The sequence below is a fragment of the Falco naumanni genome, chromosome 3, assembly GCF_017639655.2.
Source record: "Falco naumanni isolate bFalNau1 chromosome 3, bFalNau1.pat, whole genome shotgun sequence".
Taxonomy (NCBI): domain Eukaryota; kingdom Metazoa; phylum Chordata; class Aves; order Falconiformes; family Falconidae; genus Falco; species Falco naumanni.
Genome location: NC_054056.1, coordinates 108,185,066 through 108,211,839, shown reverse-complemented (window position 1 = coordinate 108,211,839; position 26,774 = coordinate 108,185,066). Strand labels below are relative to the sequence as shown.

At 69.9% G+C, this 26,774-nt stretch overlaps 1 protein-coding gene across 18 annotated transcripts in view; it reads left to right on the top strand.

The window, feature by feature from the left end:
* The window catches only part of PLEC (plectin), a 64,504-nt gene that overhangs the window by 10,022 nt on the left and 27,708 nt on the right, over positions 1–26,774 (top strand). For 4 of the 18 annotated variants that reach the window (XM_040588912.1, XM_040588909.1, XM_040588910.1 and 1 more), the window contains exons 1-2: positions 12,030–12,165; positions 25,708–25,769. In XM_040588912.1, the coding sequence (XP_040444846.1) occupies positions 12,060–12,165; positions 25,708–25,769 (168 nt within the window). In that variant the 5' untranslated portion in view covers positions 12,030–12,059. Of the gene's footprint in view, positions 1–4,552; positions 4,618–9,299; positions 9,810–12,029; positions 12,166–17,308; positions 17,407–23,419; positions 23,566–25,707; positions 25,770–26,774 lie in introns of those variants that run through there. The other 14 variants (XM_040588901.1, XM_040588900.1, XM_040588903.1 and 11 more) reach the window with 9 other exon arrangements.

Sequence of the window (26,774 nt, the reverse complement as noted above, 5' to 3'; positions counted from 1 at the left end):
GGGTGCCATCACCTGTGGGGTGGCTGTGCCCCATGGGGCTGTCTGCATCCCTTGGGGATGCTGTGCCCCGTGGGAATGTCATGCCCCGTGGGGAAGCTGTGCCCTGTGGGGTGACTGTGCCCCACAGAGTGGCCGTGCCCCGTGGGGATGACGTGCCCATGGAGTGGCCGTGCCCCACAGGGATGCCGTGCCCCACGTGGTGCCGTGCCCCGCAGCCCCGGCGGGTGTCGGGACGGCGTTCGGCTGTGCCTTTAAGGGTTGGGCGGGCTGGAATGTCCCGCCGGTCCCGTGTCCGTGTCCCGGCCAGGCTGGGCTGGGCAGCGCCGGGCAGCGGCCGGACACGCCGGACACACCGTAGCCCCCGGCCCTCGCCCCCCGCCCCCGCCCCGGCCCGCCATGGCCAGCTACGACTTGGGGCGCCTGCCCCCCAACCCCGAAGAGCAGGACTTCATCCAGGCCTACGAGGACGTGCGGGAGCGATATAAAGGTACGACCCCCCAGACCCTGCTCCACGCAGGGGTCCAGGCCGGGGGGGCCGGAGGGGGGCAGCCGGCGGGGGGGGGCGCCCGGGGAGAGCTCGGCGGCTCATTCCCATAATAGGGCACGTCAGGCGCTGCCGGAGCCCCGCCAGCACCGGGCTCGGTGCTGCTGGGAGCCAGGTGCCGGCACTGGGGAGCGGGGACCCCCCCAGGTGCCCCCACCCGGGGGCTGCCCCTGCCGCGGTGTCAGTGCCCTGCTGGGCTCTTGGTGTGGATGGGCAGGGGGTCTATGCCCATGCACCCCCCCCGCCGGCTGGAGGATACCGGTGCGGTCTGCAGCACTCAGGGGCAGCCCCTGGGGGGGGGCACCTGTGGAGGTCCCCACTGGCCGGTGCCATGTGGGGTCTGCATCCCGGGGGGTGGGTGAGTGGGGCTGGGGAAGGAGCTGGCACCCGTGGGCAGTGGGGCCTGACTGGCACGGGGGGCTGGGGTGCTTGGCAGCCTGGGAGGAGTGCCAGGGACAGGGCATGGGCACCGGTGGCATCGGTGACATTGGTGTCTTGGGGCATGGGTGTCAGTGGTGGCCTCTGGCATTGACATCTTGGGGCACAGGCTTCGGTGCTCAGTGGTGGTGACATGGGCACCTCGGCAGCTCTGCAGCTGCCCTGGTCTCCAGCAGTGCCCCTCGGGGCCAGCACGTGGCCGGGGGGGGCCATGGTGGCTCCGTGTGGGGCCGGCAGCCTCCGGCAGCCATGCCCTTACAAGGGGAGCGAGAGCTGCCTGCGCGCTGCCGGCGCTCTGCCCTTGCATGGCCAGAGCTACCGGGGGGGGGGGGGGGCAGCCCCCCACCCGGTGCTGGGGCATGCATGGTGCTAGGGGACATTTGGCATTGCCACTGGATGGGAGCCTCTGGTCCTGGTGGGGCTTCCCAGGGGGTTCTGTGGGTGCGACCCTCCCACCTGCTTACCCATGCTGCTGGTCTGGGGTGCCCTGTGCTGCCAGCGCCGGAGCCCTGGGGCCGAGCCTGCTGTGCCAGGCAGGAGCAGCCGTGTTGGAGGGTGGTGGTGGCAGGTGAGCTCTGGTGTGGTGCCATGGTGCTGGCAATGGGTGCGTGTGCGTGAACACGCGTGTGTGAACACGCGTATGTGTGCATGTGTGCCGGCATGCGCCTGGCGGGGCCCAGCGAGGGCCAGCTGCCGGGGTTGGTGCATGTTTGGGGACCCGGCACCCCTCCGCAGGACCGTGGCAGTGCAGGGCAGGTCAGCGTGGCTCAGCCAGCAGGTGCCGAGGGGGCACTGTGAGGCCCGTGTCACCTGCGTGTGGCTCTGCCCAGCTCGGCGTCCCCGGGTGCTGGCCACACGGGCATCAGCGTGTTTGGTACCGTGGGCCCTATGGGGCAGGTTTGGATGCCTGGCTGTGGCACAGCTGGGACAAGGTGTGCATGGCCCAGTGCAGCTGCTGGCACTGAGTTTTGGCAGGCCAAATGCTAAGGAAGGTCCTGCCTGGCTGCGCCAAGGTCTGTGGAGGAGCCGGTGGGGAAGGGGACATGTGGGGAAGGCATGGGGGTCTTTGGCAAGCACCGCTGCCATATCCCTGATAGCCGGTGGGTGACCACAGGCTTGTGGTTTGCTAGGAGGGGCATGGGCAATGCCAGGGCTGAGCTGTGGCAGCCAGGAAGCATCTACCCAGCCTCGGTGCTGTGCGGAACGCGGTGACACCACCGTGGAGAGGAGATGGTTGGCGAGGAGCCCATCAGAGCCGCCAGTACCTGCCAGCTCCGCCTGGGCCAGTGCCGCTGGCAGGTGCCATGTCTGAGTGTCTGGAGCCCTGTGTGATCCAGCACCAAGGCCTGGCAATAGGGGCTTTGCTGGGGGCTGTGCTGGGGGACACGGTTTGGGCTGGCAGCACGTGGCACTGATGTCCTGCCGCAGCGGTGGCTGGGCGTGGGGACGAGGTGCCGCGTGTTGGTGGCAGGGTGGACCCTGGGCGGGGAGTGACCTTATCTGCCGCAGTGAAGGGGTTGCGGTGGGTGGTTGTGCCACACTAGTATCTGCCCAGTGCTGGGCAGGAGCAGGAGGGTCCCCATCCCTGGGGTGGGTGGGCAGCATGGGGCAAGGGGCTGGCAGAGGTGCCGGTGGCCTTGGCAGCAGGTCAGAGTGCCGGGGTAGCCGGGTGTGCCGGATGTCACGGTGGGCTGGTGGGCGTTTGCTGTGCAGCTTCGGGGCTTCCCGATTAGAGACATTATCTGTGCGCAGCGCCGGGAGCGAGCGCGGCAGAAACCAAAAACTGGCCGGGGGCCAACACCACCACCACTGACAACTGGGGCTTTCCAGCCGGGCCAGCTCCATCTGGCATGTCACCCATGTGGGGGGTAGCCAGACCCCCGGGACCCCTCCAGGCCCACGGTTTTGGGGATGACTCTGCCAGGGGGCATCCCCGGGTGTGCCAGGGCGGAACCGGGCGTCTCCCGGTGGCGGTGGGCTCAGGCCCACGCTGGCCGTCACCCGGGGCTGGCCGCAGCGTGGCGCAGGCAGCGGCAGTTCCCGGCAGGGCCCGGGGCTGGCGCGGCCACGCGGAGCCGGGAGGCCGCCTTGGCACTGTGCCGGGGGGCTGCACGCCAGCCCCCCACTGCCACCAGGCAGAGTGGCCAGGGCAGCACGGCGGTGCCGGTGACGGCGGCAGGAGCAGGGTGCTGGAGGGAGGGCAACCCAGGCTGCGGCTCTCGGGGTGCCACTGCTTGCCCCCCTGGCCTGAGGAGGGGGATTGGGGCCGGGATATTCCACCGGGGGCCTTGGCATGGGTCCAGGTTTCCCTCCAGCATCCCCCACTGTCCCAGGCACAAGGGGGGCTCTGCCCCCCCCAGCTGCCACCAGGTTTGAACTGTGCTGTGGAGGGGGGGATGCTGTGGGGACACTGGTTCCTGTGTCTTAGGTAGGGGTGGGGACAAGCTGGTTCTCCCCCAGGACAGGCATCCCCTCTCCCTGTGTCCCCCTGTCCCCCCCCTGAGGACAGGTGTTCCCTCTCCCTGTCCCCATCCCGCCCTCCCCCCCCCCCATCCCAGGACAGGCGTCCCCTCTCCCTGTACCCCCCCAGGACAGGCATTGCCACTTCCTGTCCCTCCTCCCAGGACAGGCATCCCCTCTCCTTATGTCGCCCAATCCCCTTCCCTGGACAGGAATCTTATCTCTCTGTCACCCGCCAGGACAGACACCCCTTCTGCCCATGTCCCCCCTCCCCCAGGACAGATGTCCCCTCTCCCTGTGTCCCCCTGCCCCCCCCCCCCCCCCTACCCCCAGGACAGGCATCCCCTTTCCCTGTCCCCTTCCAAGCCAAGCACCCCTGTCCCCGTGGTGGGGGTGCATGGGGGGGATGCTCCTGCTCTCCCCCTTCGTCCCCTTAGGCCTGATGGGCCCCACTGCCAGGGCTGGGGGGGCTGGGGGAGCGGGGGCAGAGGGAGCGGGGGCTGGGGGGGCTGTGCATGGGGGGGCATCTGCACTGCGGACTATGCTGGCCAGGGAGGGATGAGAGGGGCCGTGCTGGACTGGGGGAGGCTGCACAGTACTGGAGGTGGGCTGTGCTGGTCTGGGGGGGCTGGGGGGGCCCTCTCGAGGAGGGGCTGTGCAGATGGAGGGGTCTGTGCTGTACTGGGTGGGGATGGGGGGTCATGCTGATTGGGGGGCTGTGCTGTACTGGAGGGGGCTGTACCGATGGGGGGGGGTATGTCCCGTACTCAGAGGGGGCCTTGCAGTACTGAGTGTAGATGGGGGGGGGGGTGTCATGCTGGTGGGGGGGGCTGCTGTACTGGGGGGGGCGGGGAGGCTGTGCCTTACTGGGGGGGCCGTGCTGATGGGGGGGCCGTGCTGTGCCGTGCCGTTCCGTTCCGTTCCGTTCCGTGCCGGGGGAGCGGGATGTGGAGCCGGTCCCCGACGGGGGGTGGGGGGGGCGGGGGTGGGGGGGGGGGGGCGGGGGCGGGGCGGGGCGGGGGGGGGCCGCTGTGCCGCAGCGGCGGGTGGGCTGCGGCGGGGGGGGCGGGGCGGGGGGGCGGGGCCACCCCCGAGTTGAGGGGACCGATCGAGCCGGGCGGGAGCAGCCATGGAGGCGTCCCGCTCCATCCACCACGAGATCATCTCCCTCAAAGGTACCGCTCGGGGGGGCCGGGGGGCGCGGGACCCCCGCTGCAGCCCCAGCCCCCGGAGCCCGAACCCACGGGTGAGGGGCTTCTTCCGCTGCCGCGTCCCGGGGGGCTCCGACTGCATCCTGCCGGGCTCCATCCATATCCTGGGGGGGCTCCGGCCACATCCCAAAGTCTCCGGACGCATCCCGGGGGGCTCCAGCCACATCCCTGCGAGCTCTAGTGATATCCCCGGGGGTCTCCATCCACATTCCCAGGGGGTCTGGCTGCTTCAGGGGTCTCCATCTTCATCCCCCGGTGTCGCCAGCTGCATCCCAGGGATCTCTGGTAGCATCCCGGGGGTCTCTGGCAGCATCCCGGGGGCTTCAAACACCATTCCGGAGGTCTCTGGCTGTATCCTGTGGGTCTGCAACAGCATCCCGGGGATCTCTGGCTGCATCTCGGGGGCCATTAACAGCATCCCGCGGGTCTCCAACAGCATCCCGGGGGGCTCCAGCCACATCCCTCCCGCGCCGGCATTGGCTTGGCCGTGCTGGCAGCCTCCTGCGGCGCAGGCAGGAGGAGCGGTGGTTACCTATCCCCGTACTCCTGGCGTCACCCAGGCTCCGCCAGGCTGGGGGTGCGTGCCGGAGAGCCGTGCCGCAGAGCTGGGGCGCTGGGGCGTGAGTAACGGGTGCCGGCAGATGCTGGTCACGGGGCCGCTGGCTGCCACCGGCCCGCCTGTGACTGCAGCGGGCAGGCAGCCGCCGCGGGGCCTGTTCCCCTCGCAAGCTGTGGGGATGGGGCCAGGCTGGCAGGATGGTGGCAAGGGTTGGGGCGCAGCCGGGCAGGGGCAGGCGCTGGGGTGGCCGGCAGCCGTGGCAGCACCGTAGGCCTGGCCAGCGGGAGCCCAGGCTGTGCCCCCCTCCCGCAAAGTCCAGGCTGCCGGCGGGGCTGATTTATGGTGAGAACAGGCGCAGCCGGGGGACCCCTGCCAGCCCTGGCCTCATTAATAACCAGATCTGGCCGGTGGTGCCCCCCCTGGCCCCCCCAGCTCTGACCGCGGTGCCCTCCGCGAACAGCCATGCCTTTGTTCCTGCCTCGGCACGGGGAGCCCTCCGGCCCCGCCAGGCCAGGTCTGGTGGACACCAGCACCAGCACCGGCACCAGGAGGGGAGCGATGGGCCCATGGCCAGGAGCTGCTGGCTGCAGGGTCCTGCCACTGCCCACCTGCCCGCCCCAAGGTTTGGGGGTCTGCAACCCGCCCAAGGTCTCCATGGGGCAAAGCCCCTGCTGTGGGTCAGACCCCTGGCTGTGGGTCGGAGGGGTGGGGGGCACAGCAGGACCTGAGGGGGGATGACCCCAGGCACTGCATTCTTGAAGCTGCTGCCCCCCTGGAACCCCTGAGGTGCAGCGCTGGTGCTTCATGGGCACGTGCTGGAGCATGTGGTGAGGCGGGGGTGCGAGTGGTGGGGCCAGTACCGGTGGCAGCGGGGCCGGTAGTGCCGGAGTGGGCTGAGCTGGTGCTGAGCTGGGCTCGGGGAGGTCAGAGTGGTGCCTGGCCCCCGGGGTGCACCCCAGTTTGGTGGGTGCAGGGTGGGTGCCGGCACTGTGCCTGGTGTCCCTGGCGGATGGGGGGCACAGGGGGGAGCGGCTGGATGCCGGAGCCGGCTCCACTGTCACATCGTGTTGGATCACTGCGGCAGGCGCTGACTCGGCACTTCCTGGTGGGCAGCCGGATGGCGTGGCCATGACCTGTCTGGGGGGTGCGATGTCCCGGGGGGAGGGGGGGGGGGGGGCAGCCCCATGAACCAGCCGTGCCCACGCTTGCATCCCTGCACCCACTGATCTGGGGATGGGGACCTGGTGCTGGCAAGGTCTGGCTGGGGGCAGCAGGTCGGGGGCCAGTGCTGGTGAACATGTGAGGCAGGAGGGGGCTGTGGGGGGGGCACGTGCCCCCCCCCCCCACCACCTGCAGGGAGCCAGGTTGTGGCTGCGGCGAGGCACGGGCAGCACCGTGCTGGCTGCACCGGCCCTGCACTGCAGCGTGTGCCCCACAGCGTGGGCTGGGGCCCCAGGTCCCTGCTCCCCCCGGGGAGCCCCATCCCTGCTCCGGAGGGGTGGGACCGGTTGGTGCAGGCACTGGGGGAGCTGTGACCCCCCCCGGCACTGTCTGTCTGTCTGTCTGTGCTGGGTCGCTTGGCGCGTTCCCTCCCCTCCGGGCCCCCCCGAGGCTGTGGGGTGGGGAGCATGCTGGGGGTCTGGGGTGACTTGGGGTGTCATGGCTCCTGTCACCATCTTTGGGGGTGCCCTGCCCTGCCTGGAGGTCCCGGTTTCAGCCCAGGCCTGGCTGTGGTGAACTCGGGCCCTCCCCACGCACGGGGCTGGCTGCCCCCCATTGGTGTCCCCCATCCTTCCCACCCCCTGCGTGGGGTGCTGTGTTCCGGGGGGCGCCGCAGAGGTGTGGGTGCTAGGGGGGTGCTCCGTGGGGACGGGCACACGAGTGGGTGCTTGGGCAGGCAGCGAATGCTTTCCCAGGGGGGTCCCTCCGTGTGCGGGCGGTGGGTACCACAGTCCCGCATGGGGTGCGGGTGGACGTCCTGGTGCCCCCAGCTCCTGTGCCGGGGGTGCCTTGTGTTGGGGGCCCTCAGGGAATGGGGCTGGGGGCTCTGCTCCTCCCAGCCCCTGCCCGGCTCTCCCCTCCAGGATCAGAGGGATGGGGAAGTTGTGCAAGTCGTGCTGTGGGCCCCCCCACCCGGCCATGCCGGCGTGACTTACATCACCCGTTCCGGTGGGTTTGGGGCGCGTGGGGCACAGCAGCTCTGGGGTGGGTGCCCCACCAGCATGAGCATGGCCGGGGGCTGCGCAGCCCCTCGTGCTTGTGCCGGGGCCGCTGCTCCCCACTGGTAAATCTCAGCGCGCCACATTGCTGCTCTGCTCCCGGTAGCGGCGTCAGCAGGGAGGGGGTGCCAGGGATGGTGCCACTTCTGCAGCTGATGCTGTCCCCAAAGCCACAGCGTCCCCCAGACCCCCCGCATTGCCCCACTGCTGCCAGGGTGTTCCTGCTGCGGCAGTCAGAGCCTCCTGGTGCCAGGCTGCCCTGGCCCCACCGCACTGGGCTAGGGGGGCTGTGGGAGCCCTGGCTGAGGGGACACCAGGCTTGGTGGCAGTGGCGGCCCTTTCCTGTTTCAGGGCTGAGGGGGTGCGACCCCCCCATTGTGGGGCAGCCCCCGGTGTGGGGGAACCCCCAGGCTCCCAGGGGGTTGCTGCCAGCCCAGCACTGGTGCCGGTGATGGGTGAGCCCCAGGCACCCCGGGCCGTCCCCAAGTCCATCCTGCTCTTGGCACCAGCGCTGGCACATGACAGGAGGAGGAAACGGTCCGGGTGCCCACAAGCTGGCTGCTAGCACCCACCCACCCGTGATCTGGGTGCGGCTGTGGGGTGGGGACCCTGGGTGCTGGGGCTGTCCCCACTGTGGTGCTCAGGGTCCCCAGCTGGCGTGGCAGGGGCCGTGCCGGGGTCCCCGTGGTGCTGGTGTGTGGGTGGCAGGCAGTTGCTGGTCCTGGTAGGGCACGGGGGGGGGGTGGCTGTGGGTGGCAGCTGCCTCGTCCCCACCTGCCAGCCCTGGGGACGAGCAGGCGGCGGGGTGTGTGTGGGGGTAGAGGAAGCAGTGCCAGTGCCGCGGCCATGATGCCATGGTCCTGCGCTTGTGCCGCCTGCTGCGGGGCACCCGGGTGGTGGGGATGGGGGGTCCGTGGGGGCTGTGGGGACGGGTGGGTCCCTGTGGGGTGTGGTCCTCCCCAGCCAGCACGGCCCCGCCGGCGCTGCTCAAACAGGGGCAGGAGTGGAGCAAATATTGACGTTGGCAGGATGCGGCCGCTGGAGCCCTGCCTGCAGCTCTGCCGGATGGGATGCTCCCGGGGGGGCGCGGGGGCCACGTCCCCGGGCAGGTGGTGGCCCCGCCCGGGGCTGAGGGTCCCTCCCCGAGCTGAGGGTGTCTCCCCCCCCCCCCCGTGCTGACGGTGCACCCTCAAGAGCTGAGGGTCGTCCCCCCCAGGCGAAGCTGTGTGTGCCCCCCCAGGCTGAGGGTCTGTCTCCCCCGGGGCTGAGGGGGTCCGTCCCCCACAGGGCTGAGAGTCGTTCCCCCGCCGTGTTGAGGGTTCCCCCCGGGCTGAGGGTCACCTCCCCATGCCGAGTCCCTCCCCCCCCCGGGTGGCGGCGCCCCCGGGGATGGTTCGGGGGGGCGGTCCCGGTGTCCGGGGCGGGGCGGGATCGGACCCGCGGAGGTTCCCACGCGGGAACCGGCCGGGTGGGTCGGGGCGAGGGGGGGAGCGGGGCCGGCCGTGGCTCCCCCCGGGCGGGTGGTGGGGCCGGGGAGGGGCCACTGAGTCAGGGCTGGCCCCGGTCCCCCCCCCGGCCCCCCCGGCCCGGGGGTGGAGCTGCCGCCAGTCTGGCCGCCGCAGGCAGCCAGCGCCGTGCCGAGCCGTGCCGGGCCATACTGGGCTGTGCCGTGCCATACCGGCCTGTGCTGGGCCATACCAGGCAGTACGGAGCCGTGCTGAACTGTGCCGACCCACACTGAGCAGTGGTGAGCCGTGCCAGACTGTACCGAGCAGTGCCGAGCCGTGCCAGACCACACCGAGCGGTGGTGAGGCGTGCCAGGCCATACCGGCCGTGCCGAGCCGTAACTGAGCTGAGCAGAGGCGTGCCGTGCCGTGCCGTGCCGAGACGCACCATGGTGGCCGGGATGCTGATGCCGCTGGAGCGGCTGCGTGCCATCCTGGAGCTGCTGTTCCGTGAGGGCGTGCTGGTGGCCGAGAAGGACCCCCGGCCTCGGCGTGCCCACCCGCAGTTGCCTGGTGTCCCCAACGTGGAGGTGCTGCGTGCCATGGCCTCCCTTCGGTCCCGCGGGTTGGTGCGGGAGACCTTCGCTTGGCGCCACTTCTACTGGTACCTGACGGACGAGGGCATCGCCTACCTGCGCCAGTACCTGCGCCTGCCACCCGAGATCGTCCCGCTCTCCCTGCAGCGCACCCGCCGTCCCGCCATCCCCACTCGCCGCACTGCTGACACCGCCAGCACTGGCAGGCCACGTCCCGCCGGTGGTGACCGGCTCTACCGAAGGAAGGACGAGGGCGAGCAGCACGTGGAGCCTGTCGTTGCTGCCACCGCTGTGGGGGGAGTGTCCCAGCCACCCCCCCAGCCCAGCCCGGCCCCAGGTATTGACCCGCATCCGTGAGGGGGGGGGGACCTTCAGGCTAGGTGCAAGGAGGGTCCCCAACCCTCGCCCCTGGGTGCCCCCCAGGGTGCAGGGGCACCTTAACCCTTATGCTTCTGGGGGGCTTGCTGCAGAGCGCTGAGTTGACGCCATGCCCCCCCTCCTCAGCTCCAGGGGCAGCCCCCCCACCCTCCCATCCCGCTGCCAAGGTCAGGGGGCACCTGCAGCCCCTGTGCTGTCCAGGGGGGTGTTGAGCCTGGGGAGGAGGGGTGCAGGGGCGGACTTGGGGGCTACTAAGTTCCCCATGCATCCACAGGGACCCCATAGGCAGGCAGGGCTCTGGGTGTCCCGCGGCGTAGGGGGAGGCCGTGCCTTGCTGGTGTACCTGCCCTTGGACCGGGTGCGGCAGGGGCACACAGTACTGGGGCTGGGGTGGTCCCTGGGAGGCTGTGCGGGTCCCCCGGGCCCGGGTGTGCCGCTGTGCAGCGGAGCAGCATCCCGTGATGCTCGGGGGGGTGTGTGTGGGTGGGCGGGTGGGCTGCTGAGTACCTCCAGTGCTGCTGGGGATCTCACTGCTACTGACCCCCCTCCCCCACGCTCCCCGGGGTGGGCAGGGGGCTGCACTGGGGCAGGGGGGGGCTGTGCCGTGGAGCGGCCGTGCAGTGGGGTGGCTGTGCTGGTGAGGTGGCCGTGTCATGGGGGGGCCGTGCTGTGTGTGGGGGCTGAGCCCCGCCATCCCGGCTGTGCACAGGATGGGTCTGGATGGATGGGCAGCGGCAGCTGGGGTGGGCAGGGCTGTGGCTGGGGAGGGGGGCTGCCTGCGGCGGGGGGCTGGGGGGGCGTCCCTGCCCTGCCCACGGTCCTGGCCCCCTCCCCCCCCCCCAGCGACATGCGATCCCGACACAGGATCGGTGGCAGCTGGGTCCGGCAGGAGCTGCGGGGCTGCCGTGTCCGTCCGTCGTCGCCCCCCCGGGCGGGGCAGCTGCGGCCGGCGCCCCGAGGCCGCGGTGAGGGCCCCCCCCCGCAACCCCCCCCCCCGCCCCCTGCACCCCCCCTCCCGCTGCTGGCCGTGACTCAGCCCCGCAGCTGCCGCCGCTCCAAGTTTCCAGCGCGAAGGCGCCGAGCCCGCTCCCTGCCAGCGCCGTGAGTCACCAGGCCGGCGGGGGGGCGGGGGGGCGGCCCTCGGCCCTGCAGCTCCCGGGGCGTGCTGCGTGGACCGGCCCTGCCACAGCATCCCTGCAGCCCCTGCTCAGCCCCCTGCCCGCCCCTGGGGCACCGTGCCCCCGCATCCCGCGGGGGGGGTCCCCGAGCTGTGCCCGGGGGTCGCACCCTGCACTGGGTGCTGCGGCGCGAGGGGACGGGCCGTGCGGCTGCCCGAGCCCGACGGGGTGCGTCCCCGTGGGGCGCCGCCATCCCGCCGTTCCGTGTGTTCCGGACCGGGTTTTGCCTCCGCTCCGGGGAGCCGCAGCGGGAAAACCCGGCCGGGATTCCCGGCTGGCGGGGACGGGGTCGCGCCGGCGGCGGGTGCTTGCGGGGGTCCCCGTGGGACGGAGCGGGTCCCGCCGCCCCCCCAGCCCAGCCCCCGGCCCGACGGGGGGGCTTCCTCCGGCCCCTGGCCCGTTCCTAGGCCATTAGTGCCGCTGTAATTAACTCCCCGAGGTGGCGGCCGTGTTAACCCCCCCGGCGCCGGGGGGGGTCCGAAGGGTCCCGGGGTGTCTCGGCCTCCCCGTCCCGCCCCCGCTCGTGTCATGTTCTAACTCGGGCTCGGTGACGGGCACCGGTTATTTATATCGGCGCCCGCTCCCTGCCCGCCCCCCCCCCCCCCCGGTGCCCCCGCCGCCGCCGGCACGGCGCTGCGCCCTCGCTCTGCGCTGCCCGCTCCTGCCCGCTCCCTGCCCGCTCCTGCCCGCTCCCTGCCCGCTCCCTGCCCGCTCCCTGCCCGCTCATGAAGGTCGTGCCGGGTAGGTGAGACCCGCCGGGCCGAGGCTGGGGGGACATCGGGGGGGTGGCGGGGGGAGGCTGGCGCCGCTCGGGCGGAACATCCCGGGATATAAAAAGCCGGGATGTGAGTGATGGGGGCGAGCGGAGCGGGCTGGGGCGGGGGGGGGCAGCCTCCCGGTACGGCGAGGGGGGGAAGGCGTCTCCCCGCCGCGGACCGGGAGGGGTTAAGGCGGAGCGGGAGCTGCCCCGGGGGGGCGGGCGCTGGTGCGTCCCTGCCCCGCCGAGCCGAGCCGAGCCGAGCCGTGTCCCCATGGAGGACACCGGGTCCCTCTTCCCCTCGCTGGTGGCGGTGGGACACGCAGCATCCCTCGCCCTGGTCTGGTACTGGCGGCGGCGGGCCGAACCGGGGGATGCAGGTGAGTTCGGCTCGACTCGACTCGGCCCCTCGCCCCGCCCATCCGCGGGGGGGGGCAGAGGGAGGAGGGCCCTGCCGTCCCGATGGGGCGGGGGTGGGTGGGGGCTCTTGGGGGGCTCTAGGGAGGACCCGCCTGCCCGGGGAGCATCGCGGGAGCGGGATGCAGCACATACCGGCACCCCCAGTGAATCAGCACTGCCGGCTGGGCCCCCCGGCTGCCCCCCCCCGACACCCTACGGGGTGGGAGAGGCCAGCAGCAGCCCCTCCACGCACCCACGCCGCAGCCCCCCCAGCATCCCCATCCCCCTTCCCCATCAATTTTGGGTATCCGACAGCCGAAATCTCGCTGCTGGCAGGCAGCAGGTGTTTTCCCGAGGCGTGAAGGTGCCAAATGTTTTTGGGGACAGGGATCTGGTGACAGAAGGGGGGGTGGGGGCTGGGAGGGGACATGGCAGCACGCTGGTTCGGGTGGGAGCATCTCAGCGGATCCTGGTGTTGGCAGGGATGTGTGTCCTTGCGGGAAGGACGGGCAGGGCCGGCTGGCGTGCAAAGAGCTCCCGATGTGGGCAGGTTATTTTGTGGGTTCATCACGGAGCCCCCCCCTTTGTACAGCGTTATCTTCACCTCTGTGCCATCATCTACCTGCTGGTGGGCAGCGTCCTCACTGAAACGCTGTGGCTGCTGGGGGCACTGTGCTCAGCGCAGGCAGCAGCACAGGGGCAAAGCTGCCTGCTGCCAGGCTGTGGGCAGGGGCTGCCCGCGGTGCGGCACACTTGTGCTGCAGAAGGGCTGGGCCGGCAGCGGCTGGGCTGGTCAGGGCCTGCGGTCGGAGCGCGGCTGTGGCCAAGTGCCAGCGATACCCACATAGCCCCCTTGGCTCTTGCCGCAGTCCCCGTGGGCACAGCCAGGCCCTGGGCTCCCACAAGACCCCTCACGCCCAGAGCTGCTGTGGCTGAAGCCACGTGCATCCCTCCTGCCAGTGCCACATCCGTGTCGGCCGTGATGCTGGCAGCTGCGAGGCGAGCTGCTTTGGTCCTGGCCCCCCGCCGCAGTCCTGCTCCCCCTCCCTCGGCGCTTTCCAGGGCGTTGGCTGTGGTTTCCGTCGATCTGTGTGCGGCACTGGGCGCTGTCACGCTGCCTACTTCATGCTGCCTGCTCCGGGAGTGCCCTGGTCCCCTCTGCCGTGGCAGCTGAGCTTGGGAAACCACCGGTGCGCGCTCCCCTGTGCCGCTTGCCACTGTCACCTGTGCCGGTGGGAGATGCTGCAGCCATCCTGGCAGCGAGTGGCTTGGCCTGCCTGTGCCACTGCTTGCAGCCGGCCCGATAAGGCAGGCAGGGCACCTTGACAGGAGCCCTGGGCTGCTCCCCGCTGGGGGGGCCGCTATCCCTGGCACCTACCCAGGGCTGCCTGAAGGGCACCCCCAAGGTCACACCTGCCGGGGCCCATCATCTTGGCCGTGCCGCACTGTGCTGTCGCTCCCCTGAGATGGGGGGTGCTGGGGGGCTCCAGCAGTGCTGGCCATGCTCAGTCCTGCCTGGCTCTGTGCCTCCCCGGTCCCCCCTGGGCTTAGGGGGGGCTTCTGCCTGGGGTCCCTGTGCTGTGCCATGGTGTGGCAGGCAGGCCAGGATGTTGGGGGGGGTGAGAGGGGTTTATTTGTGAGTATTGTTGCTGGAACACATGTGGGGCGGGGGGGCTGCCTTGGCACTCATGTGGCTACTCTCTGTTGCAGTTTCGGCACAGTGTTGGGGTGGATGTTTACCCTGGGCACCGTGGCCCAGCTGGTGCTCGTGTCTGGTTTCTCCAACCCCATCCCCAGCCTCATCCCCAGTTAGATCTCCAGCTGTACCCAGCTGTTTTGGGTGGGGGTGTGGGCATCCCTGTCCTATGGCTGCCGCGGCCCTAGGGAGAAGCCAGGGTCCTGGGGGGATGCTCCTGGAGAGCCTGGGGTGCTGCTGAGAGCTCAGTGCCCCCACTCCCCATGCTCCAAGCAGGGCTGCCCTGGGGGGCAGCATGGTGGGAGCCCCTGGCCTATCCCTAGGTGGGGCCAGAACCCAGGTGCTGCCCCCGCCAGGTGCTGGGGGGCCAGGATGGAGCCAGGACTGGGAGCAGGTGGGTTTGGGGCTGTGGAGGGGTTGGGGCCGGGCTGGGAGAGGAGACCCGGGGGCTGTGACAGAGCGCGGAGGCTTGGTGGCGGCAGAGCCCGGCTGGTTCCGGCGGCAGCAGAACTAGCTGTTTCGGCAGCAGGATGCTGGCTGTTTGTTTGGGCCCTGCTCCGGTTGCCAAGGCTGCCAGAATTGTGGCCAGAGACGTGGCGGCAGCAACAGCGGGGTGGGGGAGGCCCCCAGAGCTTTGGGAAACCCCCCCCCCCGCTCCGTCTTCCCCCCCCCCCGCCCCGTCCGCTCCGCTCAGTTTTTCCACCACCCTGGTGGTTCTGGCTGTGCCAGGCCAGGGGCCGGGGGGGGGGTGGTGTGTCGGATGCTGCTGCCGGTGGCCGGTGAGTCACCAGCATCGCGGGAAATGGCCATGCTGTGGCTTAGGGCTGTGGCTGGCAGCAGCCGGGCTCCCTGGCACGGTGCCCAGCCGGCATGGGGAAGCTTTTCCTGGCATGGCCCCACGGTCTCCATCTTTCTGCCGGCGTTTGAGGGGCTCCCCATCAGCTGGGGGCCAGCCGTGGCAAGCGTGGTGGGGCCATGGCAAACATGGTGCGGCTGTGGCAAACGTGGCAGGGGCTGTGACAAGCGTGGTGGGGCCATGGCAAACATGGTGCGGCTGTGGCAAACGTGGCAGGGGCTGTGGCAAGCCTGGTGGGAGCAACACACACATCCCGAAGGAAACGCGTCCCAGTTCCAATTGGTGTTTCCTGCTCACCAGGCGCTAATCGCCCTGGCCCGGCCCTCCCCACTGCTCCCCAGTTCCTTATCTCTGCAGCACAGATGGGCCACACCGTGCCGTGGGGCAGAGCTGTGGGATGTGGGGCGGCACTGTGCTGTGCCGTGCTGTGCCCAGCCCCCACGCTCGTGGCCGACCTGGTTGCGCCACAGCTGGGGTTTGACACGACACCCCCCCACCCCCCGCCCAGCTCCCCGGTGGGGAGCAGGCTGATGGGAATGTGCCGAGCTCCGGAAGCCCCCCTGGCACCCATGGGTGCTGCCAGGGGCTGCCACAGACCCCGTGCCACCTGGACTTCTGCCTGCTCGGGGGTCCCATGCCATGGCCATGCCCACGCCCATGCCCATGCCAGTGCCTGCTGGTCTGAGCCCCGGCTCTGCTCCCGCGTGGCCTGGCCAGCTGCCGCGCTCAGCCCACGGCTGCTCCGGGACAGAAAGGTTCCCAGCCGGAGCGCTCCGGGGGTGGGCTCCATCTCTGGCTTGGGAGCAGGAAGAGCCGGGCCTGGCAGAGGCCGTGGGCTGTCTGAGTCACCGGCCGCAGCGCGGCTCTTGTCCAGAAGCGGCCGAACGCCGAGCGGGGCGGTGGGAGCAGGAGCCAGGGTCCTGCCGGGACTGCGCCATGCTGTGCGAGCTCTGCTGCTGGTGCTGCTGCGGGCCAGGAGGCAGGTGTCCCACGCGTGCCGGGGTGCTGGTGTGGGTGGCATCCCCTGGGACCACCGTCCCCGCGGGATGCTCCTTCCCGGCAGGCTCTGCATGCCCGCGGTGCTCGTCCTGCTCATGCCAGGGGGGCTGCAGCCAGGCACCCCGAGTGGCACCGGGGCTGTGGGGCTGGCGGGCTGTGGGGCTGTGGGACGTGGCGTGGGGCGCAACCTGCTGTGTGGGTGCGGGTGCAGGGAGTGCTGGCAGCTTGTGCCCAGGGGTCCTCTCTGCACCGAGACCCTGCGGGTGCTCCTTGCTGTGGCCTTGTCCGGCCAGTGGCATCCCTGGCGTGGTGGGGTGGGGGTTGCAGGGGGTGCTGCCAGGGAGGGGTGGATGCTGGAGCAGGCAACGCATGGGGGCAGAAACCGCTCCCCACCCACCCTGGCAGCAATGTGCATGGGCAGGGGGTCTGGAGGTGGGTGCTGGAGATCTTGGGGTGCCCTGTGGCTGCAGTAGTGGGGGGCATCCCAGGGGCTTGTGAGAGGCGGGGGAAAGTGTGGGCAGCTACCCTGTCTGCAGCGGTGGGGAGGAGGGGGCTGCTCCCCTGCCTTCCCGGGCAGAGGGGTGCAGGGAGGAGTGGGGGGAAGGGGGGTGTTGGGGTGCAGCAGGGGCAGGGGTGTGGAGGCTGGGTGCAGTGGGGAGAAGGGCATTGGGTGCTGCAGGCATGGGAAGGTTGCAGAGGGGAGGGGATGCCTGGGTGCAGGGGCAGTGGGTGCGGGGTTAGGGGTGCTGGGGTGCAGGGGAGGCAGTGCAGAAGGGAGGGGGTGTCGGGGTGCGAGGACACTGGATGCAGAGGAGGGGGTGCAGCGTTGGGGTGTCAGGGTGCAGGGGCACTGTGTGCAGGGTTAGTGGTATTGGGGTGCAGGGCAGGGGGTGCAGGGTTAGGGTGTTGGTGTGCAGAGTTAGGTGTGCAGGATTAGAGGTGCTGGGTGCAGCGTTGGGGCGCCAGGCTGAGATGTTGGGGTGCAGGGGCACTAGTTGCAGGGTTGGGGTGCCAGGGCGCAGGGGCATTGGGTGCAGGGCTGGGGTGTCAGGGTGTAAGGTTAGGGGTGCAGGGTTGGAGGTGCTGGGATGCAGGGGCACTGGGTGCAGGGCTGGTGTGTTGGGGTGCAAGGTTAGGGATATTGAGGTGCAGAATTAGGAGTGCAGGGTTAGAGGTGTTGGTGTGCCGGGGTGCAGGGACACTGGGTGCAGCGTTGGGTTGGGGTGCCGGGATGCAGGGTTAGAGGTGCAGGGTTAGAGGCGTTGGGGTGCAGGGTTGGGGTGCCGGGGTGCAGGGGCACTGGGTGCAGGGTTGGGGTGCCAGGGTGCAGAGCAGGGGTGCGCAGGAGAAGGGGGCCGGGGGCCGGCAGCGCGTTCGCAGCCTCCCCAGCGCAGGGGTGCCGCGGCCGGGTGCGGGGGTCCGTGCCGGGGCCGGGGGGGCCGGGCCGGGCGGAGCCGGGACCGCCCTGGGGGCGGGCCGGGGCGGTGGCGCGGGGCGGGCCCTGCTCGTCCCCCCAGGTCCCCGTCCCCGTCCCGCCCGGTGCCGTCGGGTGCGGAGCGAGGATGGCGGGCAGCCCGGCGGGCCCCGGCCCCGGCCTCGGCGGGGGGTGGCTGAGCAGCGGCTCCGAGCCCGAGCGGCGGCGGTACCTGAGCGACCGGCTCTGCTGCGCCGGTGCGTGGGGCGGCTGAGGCAGCGGGAGCGGCAGCGCGGCCGGGCTGCGGGGGGGCGGGGCGGGGGGTGGTGGTGTCCGGGGCCGGGAGCCCCGTAGGGCCAGGACCTGCTGTCGGGGGGGCACCGCGGCCGCTGCGGGTCGAAGGGGATCTCCGAGCCCGGCGGGAGCCCCGGGACAGGGGGGGCGAGATGGGGGAAGGCGGGGGTGGCGGGACCTGGCTCGAGAGCCCCGCCCCCGAGAGCCCCGCCCCCGAGAGCCCCGCCCCCGAGAGCCCCGCCCTCGAGAGCCTCGCCCTCGAGAGCCCCGCCCTCGAGAGCCCCGCGGCTGGACGGTGGGGGCCGGCTGGGGCCGGGACCGAGTGTGCCCGTGCGCTGCAGGGGGGCTGCGTGTGCCCGCGGGGGTGTGTGTGGGGGTGTGCCTGCATGTGTGTTTGTGCGTCCCATATGTGTGTGCATGCCTGCATGTGTGTGTGTATCCCGTATTTTTGTGTGTGCCTGCATGTGTGCCCCTGCATGTGTGCCCGTGCCCCGCGTGTGTGTGCGTGCGCCTGCATGTGTGTGTGTATCCTGCATGTGTGTGTGTCTGCATGTGTGTGTGCCCCGCATGTGTGTGTGCATGCCTGCATGTGCGTGTGTGTGTATATCCTGCATTTGTGTGTGTGCCTGCATGTGTGTGTGTGCACGCCTCCATGTGTGTGTGTGTGTATCCTGCATTTGTGTGTGTGCCTGCATGTGTGTGTGTGCACGCCTGCATGTGCGTGTGTGTGTATCCTGCATTTGTGTGTGTGCCTGCATGTGTGCCCCTGCATGTGTGCCCTTGCCCCACATGTGTGTGCACGCCTGCATATGTGTGTGTATCCTGCATTTGTGTGTGTGTTTGCATGTGTGCCCCTGCATGTGTGTTTGTGTATCCCGCATTTGTGTGTGTGCGCGCCTGCATGTGTGTGTGTGTATACCTTGCATTTGTGTGTGTGGTCTGCATGTGTGTGTGCATCCCACATGTGTGTGTGCATGCCTGCATGTGTGTGTATCCTGCATTTGTGTGTGTGCCTGCATGTGTGCCCCTGCATGTGTGCCCATGCCCCACGTGTGTGTGCATACCTGCATTTGTGTGTGTGTACATCCTGCATTTGTGTGTGTCTGCATGTGTGCCTCTGCATGTGTGTGCCCTGCGTGTGTGTGTGCACCTGCATGTGTGTGTGTGTATATCCTGCATTTGTGTGTGTGCATCCCACGTGTGTGTGCATCCTACATTTGTGTGTGCCTGCATGTGTGCCCTTGCATGTGTGCCCGTGCCCCATGTGCGTGTGTGCATGCCTGCATGTGTGTGTGTGCATCCTATATTTGTGTGTGCCTGCATGTGTGCCCTTGCATGTGTGCCCGTGCCCCATGTGCGTGTGTGCATGCCTGCATGTGTGTGTGTGCCTGCATGTGTGTGTGCATCCCATGTGTGTGTGTGTGGCCTGCATGTGTGTGTCTGCATCCCACAGGTGTGTGTGTGCGTGCCTGCATATGTGTATCATTCTTCGTGTGTACTCCTGCATGTGTGTTCTCTACGTGTTCTCCACATGTGTGCCCCTGCATGTGTGCTCATGCATGTGTATCATCCCTCATGCGCACCCCTACATCTGTGTGTTCCACTGCGTGTTTGTGCATCCTGCATGTGTGTTTGCATCCCTGCATGCGTGTGCCCCTGTGTGTGTGTGATGTGTGCCCTTGCATGCATGTGCCCCCCACACATGTGCCTGCATGTGTGTGTGCTCACCCCGTGTTGCGTGCCTGCCCATGTGTATGCTAGGGTCTGTGTCTGTCCCATGTGTGTGCCCTTGTGCATGTGTGTATGAGTGTGTGTGTGCACACATGTTTATGCCCCTCTGTGGGTGCGCACCCCGTGTGTGTGCAGGTGGACGTGTGCCCATGGGTGTGCAGCCCCACGCGCGACAGTGTGCCAGCCTGTAGGTACGTGCACGTGTGTGTGCACTGGCGCGCCTGGGCATGTGTCCATACATGTGGCTCCCCGTGCCCCCTCCACACACCGGGGGGTGTCCTGCAGTGGCATCTTGCTGGGCTGTGGTGACCCCACTCCCCAGCGCTGCCAGTGCGGACGCCCCAGCTGCTGTCAGTGCCTGTGGCTGCGCTGGTTCTGCCGCCCTGCCAGCACCATCCTGCTGATATGAGGCACGAATGTCACTGAAGGGTGACCCAGGCGCTGGCACTGAGCTCCCAGTGCTGGGCACCTGCAGCCCTCGGCGCCCTGCCAGCATCCCCACGCGCGGCCATGGCACTCCTGGCAGGAGGGAGGCTGCTGGCGGGACCGGCTCGGTGCCCCCCACCCCTGGGTGCAGCTGGGTTCCTCCCGGGCCGGCGGCAGGAAGCACCCACGGCGTTATGCGACGCTTTCACTGCCTCATCATCGCGGTTGGGGTGCGACGCGGCATGGCGCGGAGCTCCTTCCCACTGGCTGCCTGTGCCAAACGTGCAGGCGGCAGCGGGTGCAGGGCCCCAGGCCTGGCAGGGGCTTCCCGCCCTGGGCCGTGCTGGTAATCCCCCTGCGGCGCTGGGTGCCAGCAGCTGTCTGGTGGCAGCACCCATCTCCTGCCCGCAGGCAGCTGGCTCAGGCAGGCAGCGCCCGTTGCGGTGCGCAGGGCTGCCATGCCCTGGCACAGGGAGACAGCGCAGAGATCAGCTCGGTTGGACCACGTGTGCCGGTGCTTGGCGGGGTGCCCAGGTGCTCTCCTGCAGCCCTTCGCTGTCCCAGCACCTGCAGAGGCTGGTGCCAACCTGGAGGTGCCGGCGTGCTCTGGAGGCTGAAGGTTGGGGGGTCACCTGTGGTCTTGCTACTGGGATGGGCGGCGAGGGCAGCTGGCCCGGTGGGTGCCGCAGCCCCGGCTGGTGGGGAGATGCTGTGGGAAGGAGCTGGGCCGGCCTGGTTGGGTGCTGCACCCGCAGGGGCTCAGAGCTGAAGGTGAGGCAGCTCCTGCCTGTCTGGCCCGTCTGGGCAGCTGCCTGCGCCGGGAGCCCTGCCTGTCCCAGGGGCTGTGCCGGGCCTTTCGCTTCTTCAGATCTTCAAAGTGCCCGCGCCGCGCCGCCGCCTGCCATGTCTGCTCCCACGCTGCCTGCCGGCCTGCCTGCCGGCCCCAGGTGCCTCCTGCCTGCGGTGGCAGCGTGGAGAGGAGCCCGTGGCCCCGTGCCCAGCATGGTGGCTGCCAGGGACAGCTGCTGGGGTCCAGTGACTGGGACAACTCGGCTCTGCCAGGAGCTGTGGCAGCCCTGGGGACACAGGTGGTGCCTGTGGGAAGCTGCGGGGCTGTCACCAGCTTGGTGCCGTGGGTGCCAGGGCCGCGGGGTGGTGTTGGGGGGACTGAGCTGGGGCAGGGGTGTCCATCCTGGTGCCTCATCCTGGGAAGCACTGGTTGTGCTGGGATGTGCTGGAGCTGGCAGTACCTCCTGTCCAGCCCTTGCTGGCAGGCTGCACTGCTTAGGTCTAGGTCCCCCACGGTGCTCTGCCAGCATCGCGCTGGTGTGGGCCACGGTGGGAGCAGTGCCGGTGGCTGCCAGGGTGCCCATCTGGGCCATGGCCCTTGGGGTTAACTGCTGCAGCGAGGGAGGCTCAGGGCCACGCTGCCCTGATCCCTCCAGAGCCAGCACTGGTACGGCAGCAGTGTCTGTGCTGGTGGAGCAGGTCAGTGGCACATGTGAGCGTGGTGCCAGCCCCGGCCCTGCTGTGCCAGCACCTGGGCGCAGGTGGAGGAGTGTGAGGCACTGCTGGCTTGGCACGGTGCCACCCCAGTACTGCCACTGCCCTGGCCCCTCTCTTGCCCTGTGTCACCCCATTGGCAATGCCATCGCCCCTGTGCCAGTGCCCCTGTGCTGGCTGCGATGCGGCGAGCTGTAGTTCCGGTATGTCCCTGCCCCCTGACGTGCGCTGGCGTCAGCTGTGCTCCCGTTGTGGTTCCACGGGCCAGATGTGCTCTGCGCCAGATGTGCTCTGGGTGGAAAATGTGCGTGTGGAGCCCGTTGCCGCCCGCATTCCTCAGCGGCCGCCCTGGCCCTGCCCCAGCGGGCAGCGGGCCGGCAAAGCGGTGCTGCCTGTACTGAGCTGCCTCCTCCCCGGCAGCGGGCAGCTTCTGCCAGGCCTGGCCACCCGCAGCCCCCTGCCACCCGGCTGCCTGAGGGTGGGGGTCGCAGACCCCCAGGCCACTCTCCCGGCGCTGCACAGTGGCTCCCCATACCGCCTGGCTCATGGCCCCACGCTCTGCCTCCCACAGCCCAGCTGCTGGCCGCCGGCACGGCGGAGGTGGGTGCCGGTGGGCACACCCCATGGCGCCGCTCACCGCGCCGGAGCCTGGGGCAGGGCGCGCCAGTCGGGCCGTGAGTCATGGTGGGACGATGCGTCGTCCCCCTCCCCGTGTCCCTTGGACTCCATGCAAGGGTCAGGCTGCGCCTGCCGACGCCGGCGCTGGTGCTGGTGCTGTGTGTGCGGGATGTGGGCGCTGGCCTCTGCGTGGTGTCATGCCAAGCTGGCAGCGCTCAGGGTGCCTGCGGCTGCACTTTCCCTGCTGCCCGCACCCCTGTGATGGGTGGTGACGTGGGCGCTGCCACAGTCAGAGCTGCCAGCCCTGTGCCACCCCGAGGTCCCCGAGCCGTGGGGGGTGCAGGGCAGGGAGCTGAGCAGCTGTGGGCTCCCACCCTGTGCCAGACCCCTGCTTGGGGGTCCCCAGGGAGGGGCGTGTGGCCAGGCCAGGTCCTGCACGGTCCCAGCTGGGATGTGGCACCTGATGGGGCACAAATGCTGAATCCCCAAGGCTGGTGGTGTCACCGGGCAGCACGGCGTGTGCCCGATGGCTGCATGGCATGAGATGCTCCGTGGTGCATCCCTGGGCAGGGGGATTCCTCCTGGCATCCCACCCCAGCACTGCCGGTGCCCCCATCCCATGCGAGCACCCCGTGGACGCAGGAGTGGGGGACTCCTCGGAGTGCTGGGCTGGGAGCAGACTGGCTGGCGGGATGCGTGGGTCTGGCCGTGCTGGAGGCAGCACAGGAGCGCCCGGAATGCATCGCCGGGAGCGCCGGCTGGGGTGGAGAAGCCTGGCCTGGCTCCCCAAGCCGGCGTGGGTGTGGGGATGGCACCTCCCTGCCCGGGGGTCCTGCGGCCCTGGGGATTGGGAACCCGACCCCACTGGGAGGTGCACTGAGCCCCCCGAGTGTGGAACCTGGGGCCCAGGCTTGCAACCCTGGGGGTCCTGAGCCCCCAGGTTGTGGGGACCATGGGTCCTACAGCACCAGGGCATGGGGCTGGGGGGTCCAGAGGGCCCTGGACTTGGGAACCGAGGGGTGCCAGGGTCCCTGGAGATAGGGCCTGAGTGCTCTTGGGGGTCCCAGCAGGGGACTTGGGGACTGGGGAGCTGTGGCCCTTGAGCACGGGGATGGGGTGTCCTGAGGACCTTGAGCGGTGGGACAAGATGTCCTGAGCTTGTGAGCCTGGGGGTCCTGAGCCTCCTGGGCTTGGAAACCTGGGGGTCCCGAGGTCCCAGGGTGTGGGGACCAAGGGTCCTGCAGCTCCAGAGCATGGGGCTGGAGGTTTCTGAGTATGTTGGGGTTGCAGACCTGGGGGTCCTGAAGCTCTGGGGTAGGGGGATTGGGGGTCCTTCAGCTCCAGGGCTTGGGGCTGGGGGTCGCAAACCACCCAGGCTTGCAGACCTGGGGGTCCTGAGGCCCCAGGGTGTGAGGCTGGGGGTGTGCCGGCTCCCCGGGGTGCGCTGCGGGGACCCCCTGGGGGGTGCGTGGGGTCCCTGCCCCATCCCCATGGCCCCCGGGGCAGCTCCCGGGGCGCGGGGAGGAAACAGTTAAGCAGAGCCGTGGGCTCGGAGGTTTCCTGTGGGCAGGATTCGTGCCCGGGTGGGGAGGGAGGGAGGGGAACCCCAGTCTCCTCCCTGGGGCCGCCCCACACCTCGGCGGGAGGAGGCAGGGCAGGGACCCGGCTGGCAGCAGAGCCAGAGCGAACGGAGCCGTGTGGGTGCTCAGCGAGGCTGGCGGCAGCGGCCACCATGTCCCGGCAGCGGCTGCGCAGCCAGGAGGAGGGTCTGTCTGGGGGGCAGAGGACGGGCTCGGAGGACAACCTCTACCTGGCCGTGCTGAGGGCCTCCGAGGGCAAGAAAGGTAGTGGGACCCCGCGGTGGTGGGGACGGTGTGGGGGGCGGTGGCTGCCCTCCGTGGGACCACCCCGCCATCTCGCTGGTGTTGGATGCATCCTGCAGCACAGGGGGTTGGTGCCTGCACCAGAGTGGACCCCAGTGCTGGGGCGGTGTCCCCAGGCAGGCTGTGGGGCAGACCCCCACGCTGGGGCGGTGTCCCCGGGCAAGCTATGGGGCAGACCCCCACGCTGGGGCGGTGTCCCCAGGCAAGCTGTGGGGCAGACCCCCATGCTGGGGCGGTGTCCCCAGGCAAGCTGTGGGGCAGACCCCCGCACTAGGGCGGTGTCCCCAGACAAGCTGTGGGGCAGACCCCCATGCTGGGGCGGTGTCCCCAGGCAGGTTATGGGGCAGCACCGTGGGGTGCTTATGGGCCAGGACCAGCAGCCCCCCCCCCAGCTGGGCAGTGGGGGAAGTGGGGTCCTTGTGTCCCATGCTGGCACCTGTCCCCGCCCATGCCATGGCAGCACCAGGCGCTGCCCGCAGTGAGTGCGAGAACTTCCTACCACGCCCTGCCCATCCTGCCCGCGGCCCAGCCACAGCCCGTCGCGCAGCCTGCCGCGGCGTGGGTGCCGTCGGCTGGGGCTTGCCTGGGTGTCGAGGACTTCTCATGTGCGGGCCCTGCTGGGGTGAGCAGCGTGGGTGCGTTCCCCCCTCGGTGCACCCATGCCCGGTGAGCGTGCCCCACGCTTCCGTCCTTCCTCCTGCGCCGCTGCTGCTCACCAGCCCTTGCTTCCCTGCCCGTCACACCCCAGCCCTGCTGCCCAGCTGCCCCTGGGTCCCGCTGAGACGGGACGCCTGGTGTCCCCAGGTGCCGGTGTGCTTTCCCTGGGACGGGTGGGCGTGGGCCAGGCGCTGGCTGCAGGGTGCTGGGTGCTGCGTGGGCAGATCCCGGCACGCTCCAGCGGGGCAAGACATAGCATGCACCACCCTGGCCCTGTTGGATCGCCGCGGCGTGGGCAGGGAAGGTGTTGTGGAGGGGCGGCCATGGAGCTGGTGGCATCACCCCATGTGCCTAGGGTGTCCCCTCCTTCCACCAAACCCTCCTTGGCACTGGGCTGAGTTTGGCACTGGCAGGAATGGGGCGAGAAGAGTGGGCTGCTTCCCGTAGGGAGTGGTGATGGGTGGGATGGGTGCTCGTTAGTGGGATGCATGGGATGCGTGCTTGTTATCGGGGTTCGGGGCCACCCAGCTGTGGGCAGTGCCAACCTGGGTGCCCAGCCCGCTGTGTCAGCTGTCTTTGTCCCCTAATGACAGGGCAGCGGGCAGGGAGTGCCCGTGAGTCACTGGCCCCGCAGCGCTGCCTGCTCGGGGCTCTGCCCGCAGCTGCCCACCAGAGCTGGAGGGAGAGCTGTCAGGGCCATCACCCTGGGACGGGGCCTGGGGGGTCCCTGTGGGTGCTCCAGCCCCAGGAGGAACCCCCAGGGACAGGACTGGCACCCCCAGGCTTCTCCCCACCTCACGGAGCAGCATCTGTGCCCTGAGGCTGGTGCTGGGCAGGCGGTGCTGGGGCTGTGCCAGGGCAGACGCCCCGTGGGCTCATCGTGATCCCATACGTGTCTTGCTCGGGGAGGACGTGCCGTGCCTGGGGCTGCACCGGGGCAGACGCCCTGTGGGCTTCGTGTCCTGCTTGGGGTGAACGTGCAGTGCTGGGGGCTCTGGGGGTGCAGACTACCCCTGGGCTTGTCCTGGTCCCGGACACATCCCACTGGGGCTGGCAGTCATCCCGTGCTCATCCCTGTCCCGTACACATCGCACCTGGTCAGGACACATGGTGCCTGGGCAGCTCCCCTGGCTCCCAGCCGGGGTACAGGGTAGGGGGGCTCAGGGCAGGGCAGGGCTGGGCAACCCCCCCCCCCCCCCCCCCCCCCTGCTACAGGCATTGCTCAGCCTGGCTGGGGCAGGGTGCAGGCACGCAGGAGCCGATCCACGTTAACTGTTTCCTTCCCCTCGCACGCACGCCCTGTGACTCACCGCGGCTCACCAGAGCGGTTGGCTCATCACTTCCTGCACCCTGCACCGGTGTGCCCGCCAGCCGTGCTGCCTGGCAGCACCGCCGCGCTGGGACCCCCTGTGCCCCCTGCTCACCCTGCCGTCTTCTCTCTTACAGATGAACGAGACCGGGTCCAGAAGAAAACTTTCACTAAATGGGTCAACAAGCACCTCATCAAGGTACGGGCACGCGCCGCCCCCCGCAGCCACTGGCCATCCCGGTGGAAAAGTCCTGGTGAGGCTGTGCCGGTGGCAGCACCCGGTCCCTGGCGCTGGAGCATCCCCAACTGTGCCCCCCCCAGAGCACCGTGGGGTGTGGGCAGTGGAGGCTCCTGGCAGCGGCTGTGCCAGCACAGCCTCTCCCGGCTGCCTGTGCTGGTGCTCCCGCTGCCTCGGCACCAGGCAGGCAGCAGTTGAGGCTGCTCAGTTGTATCTATGATGGGCTCTGCAGGGGCCTGAGGGCAGCACTGGGGGTCTTTTCAGGCAGGAGCTGCCTGCCCTGCCTCCTGGCTTCCCCTGCCCAGTTATGCTGAGGGGCTGTGCCATCCTGTGGCCATGCCAGGGCATCTGGCCAGACTGAGAGCTGCCGGCCATGCCCTCCCACCCACGTCAGGAAGGCCATGCAGGCTCTGGGAGGGGATGGTGCTCTGGCCCCAGGCACGAGAGGACCTTTCGAGGACTTTGATGCCACAGAGCCTGGCAGCTCTGCTGGGTTCCCTGCCCGTTTCCCCTCTGCCCTGGCACCACCGTGACTTCCTTTAGGCACGGCAGTGCCCGCACCCTTCCTGCCACCCCCGGGGGGGCCATGCCCACTGTGCTGCCTGCACTTGGCAGTGCCTGCCCCATGCCCTCCTGTCCTGTCCTACTCTCCCATCTCCAGCTGTCCTTCTCTCCCCACTCCTGCCCCATGCCGCGCTCCCAGCCGAACCCCACTGGGGCCCTGCCAGTGTGGGCAGAGCCCCAAGTCAGTGCCTGGCATGTGCCAAGACGTCTTCCCAGCCCCCGCGCACAGACATGTCCCCACATGCCAGGCGCCCAGCCCCGCGGCGTCGCTCCTGCGGCATCCATGCTGCCGTGGGCTGCCACTGCCTGGGGCTGGTCCTGGCTGCCCCCTGCCCGCCACAGGGCTGTCTCCTCTCTGCTGGCTCCCCTAACATCTCTCTCTTCTCTCTGCCTCTCCCCGCA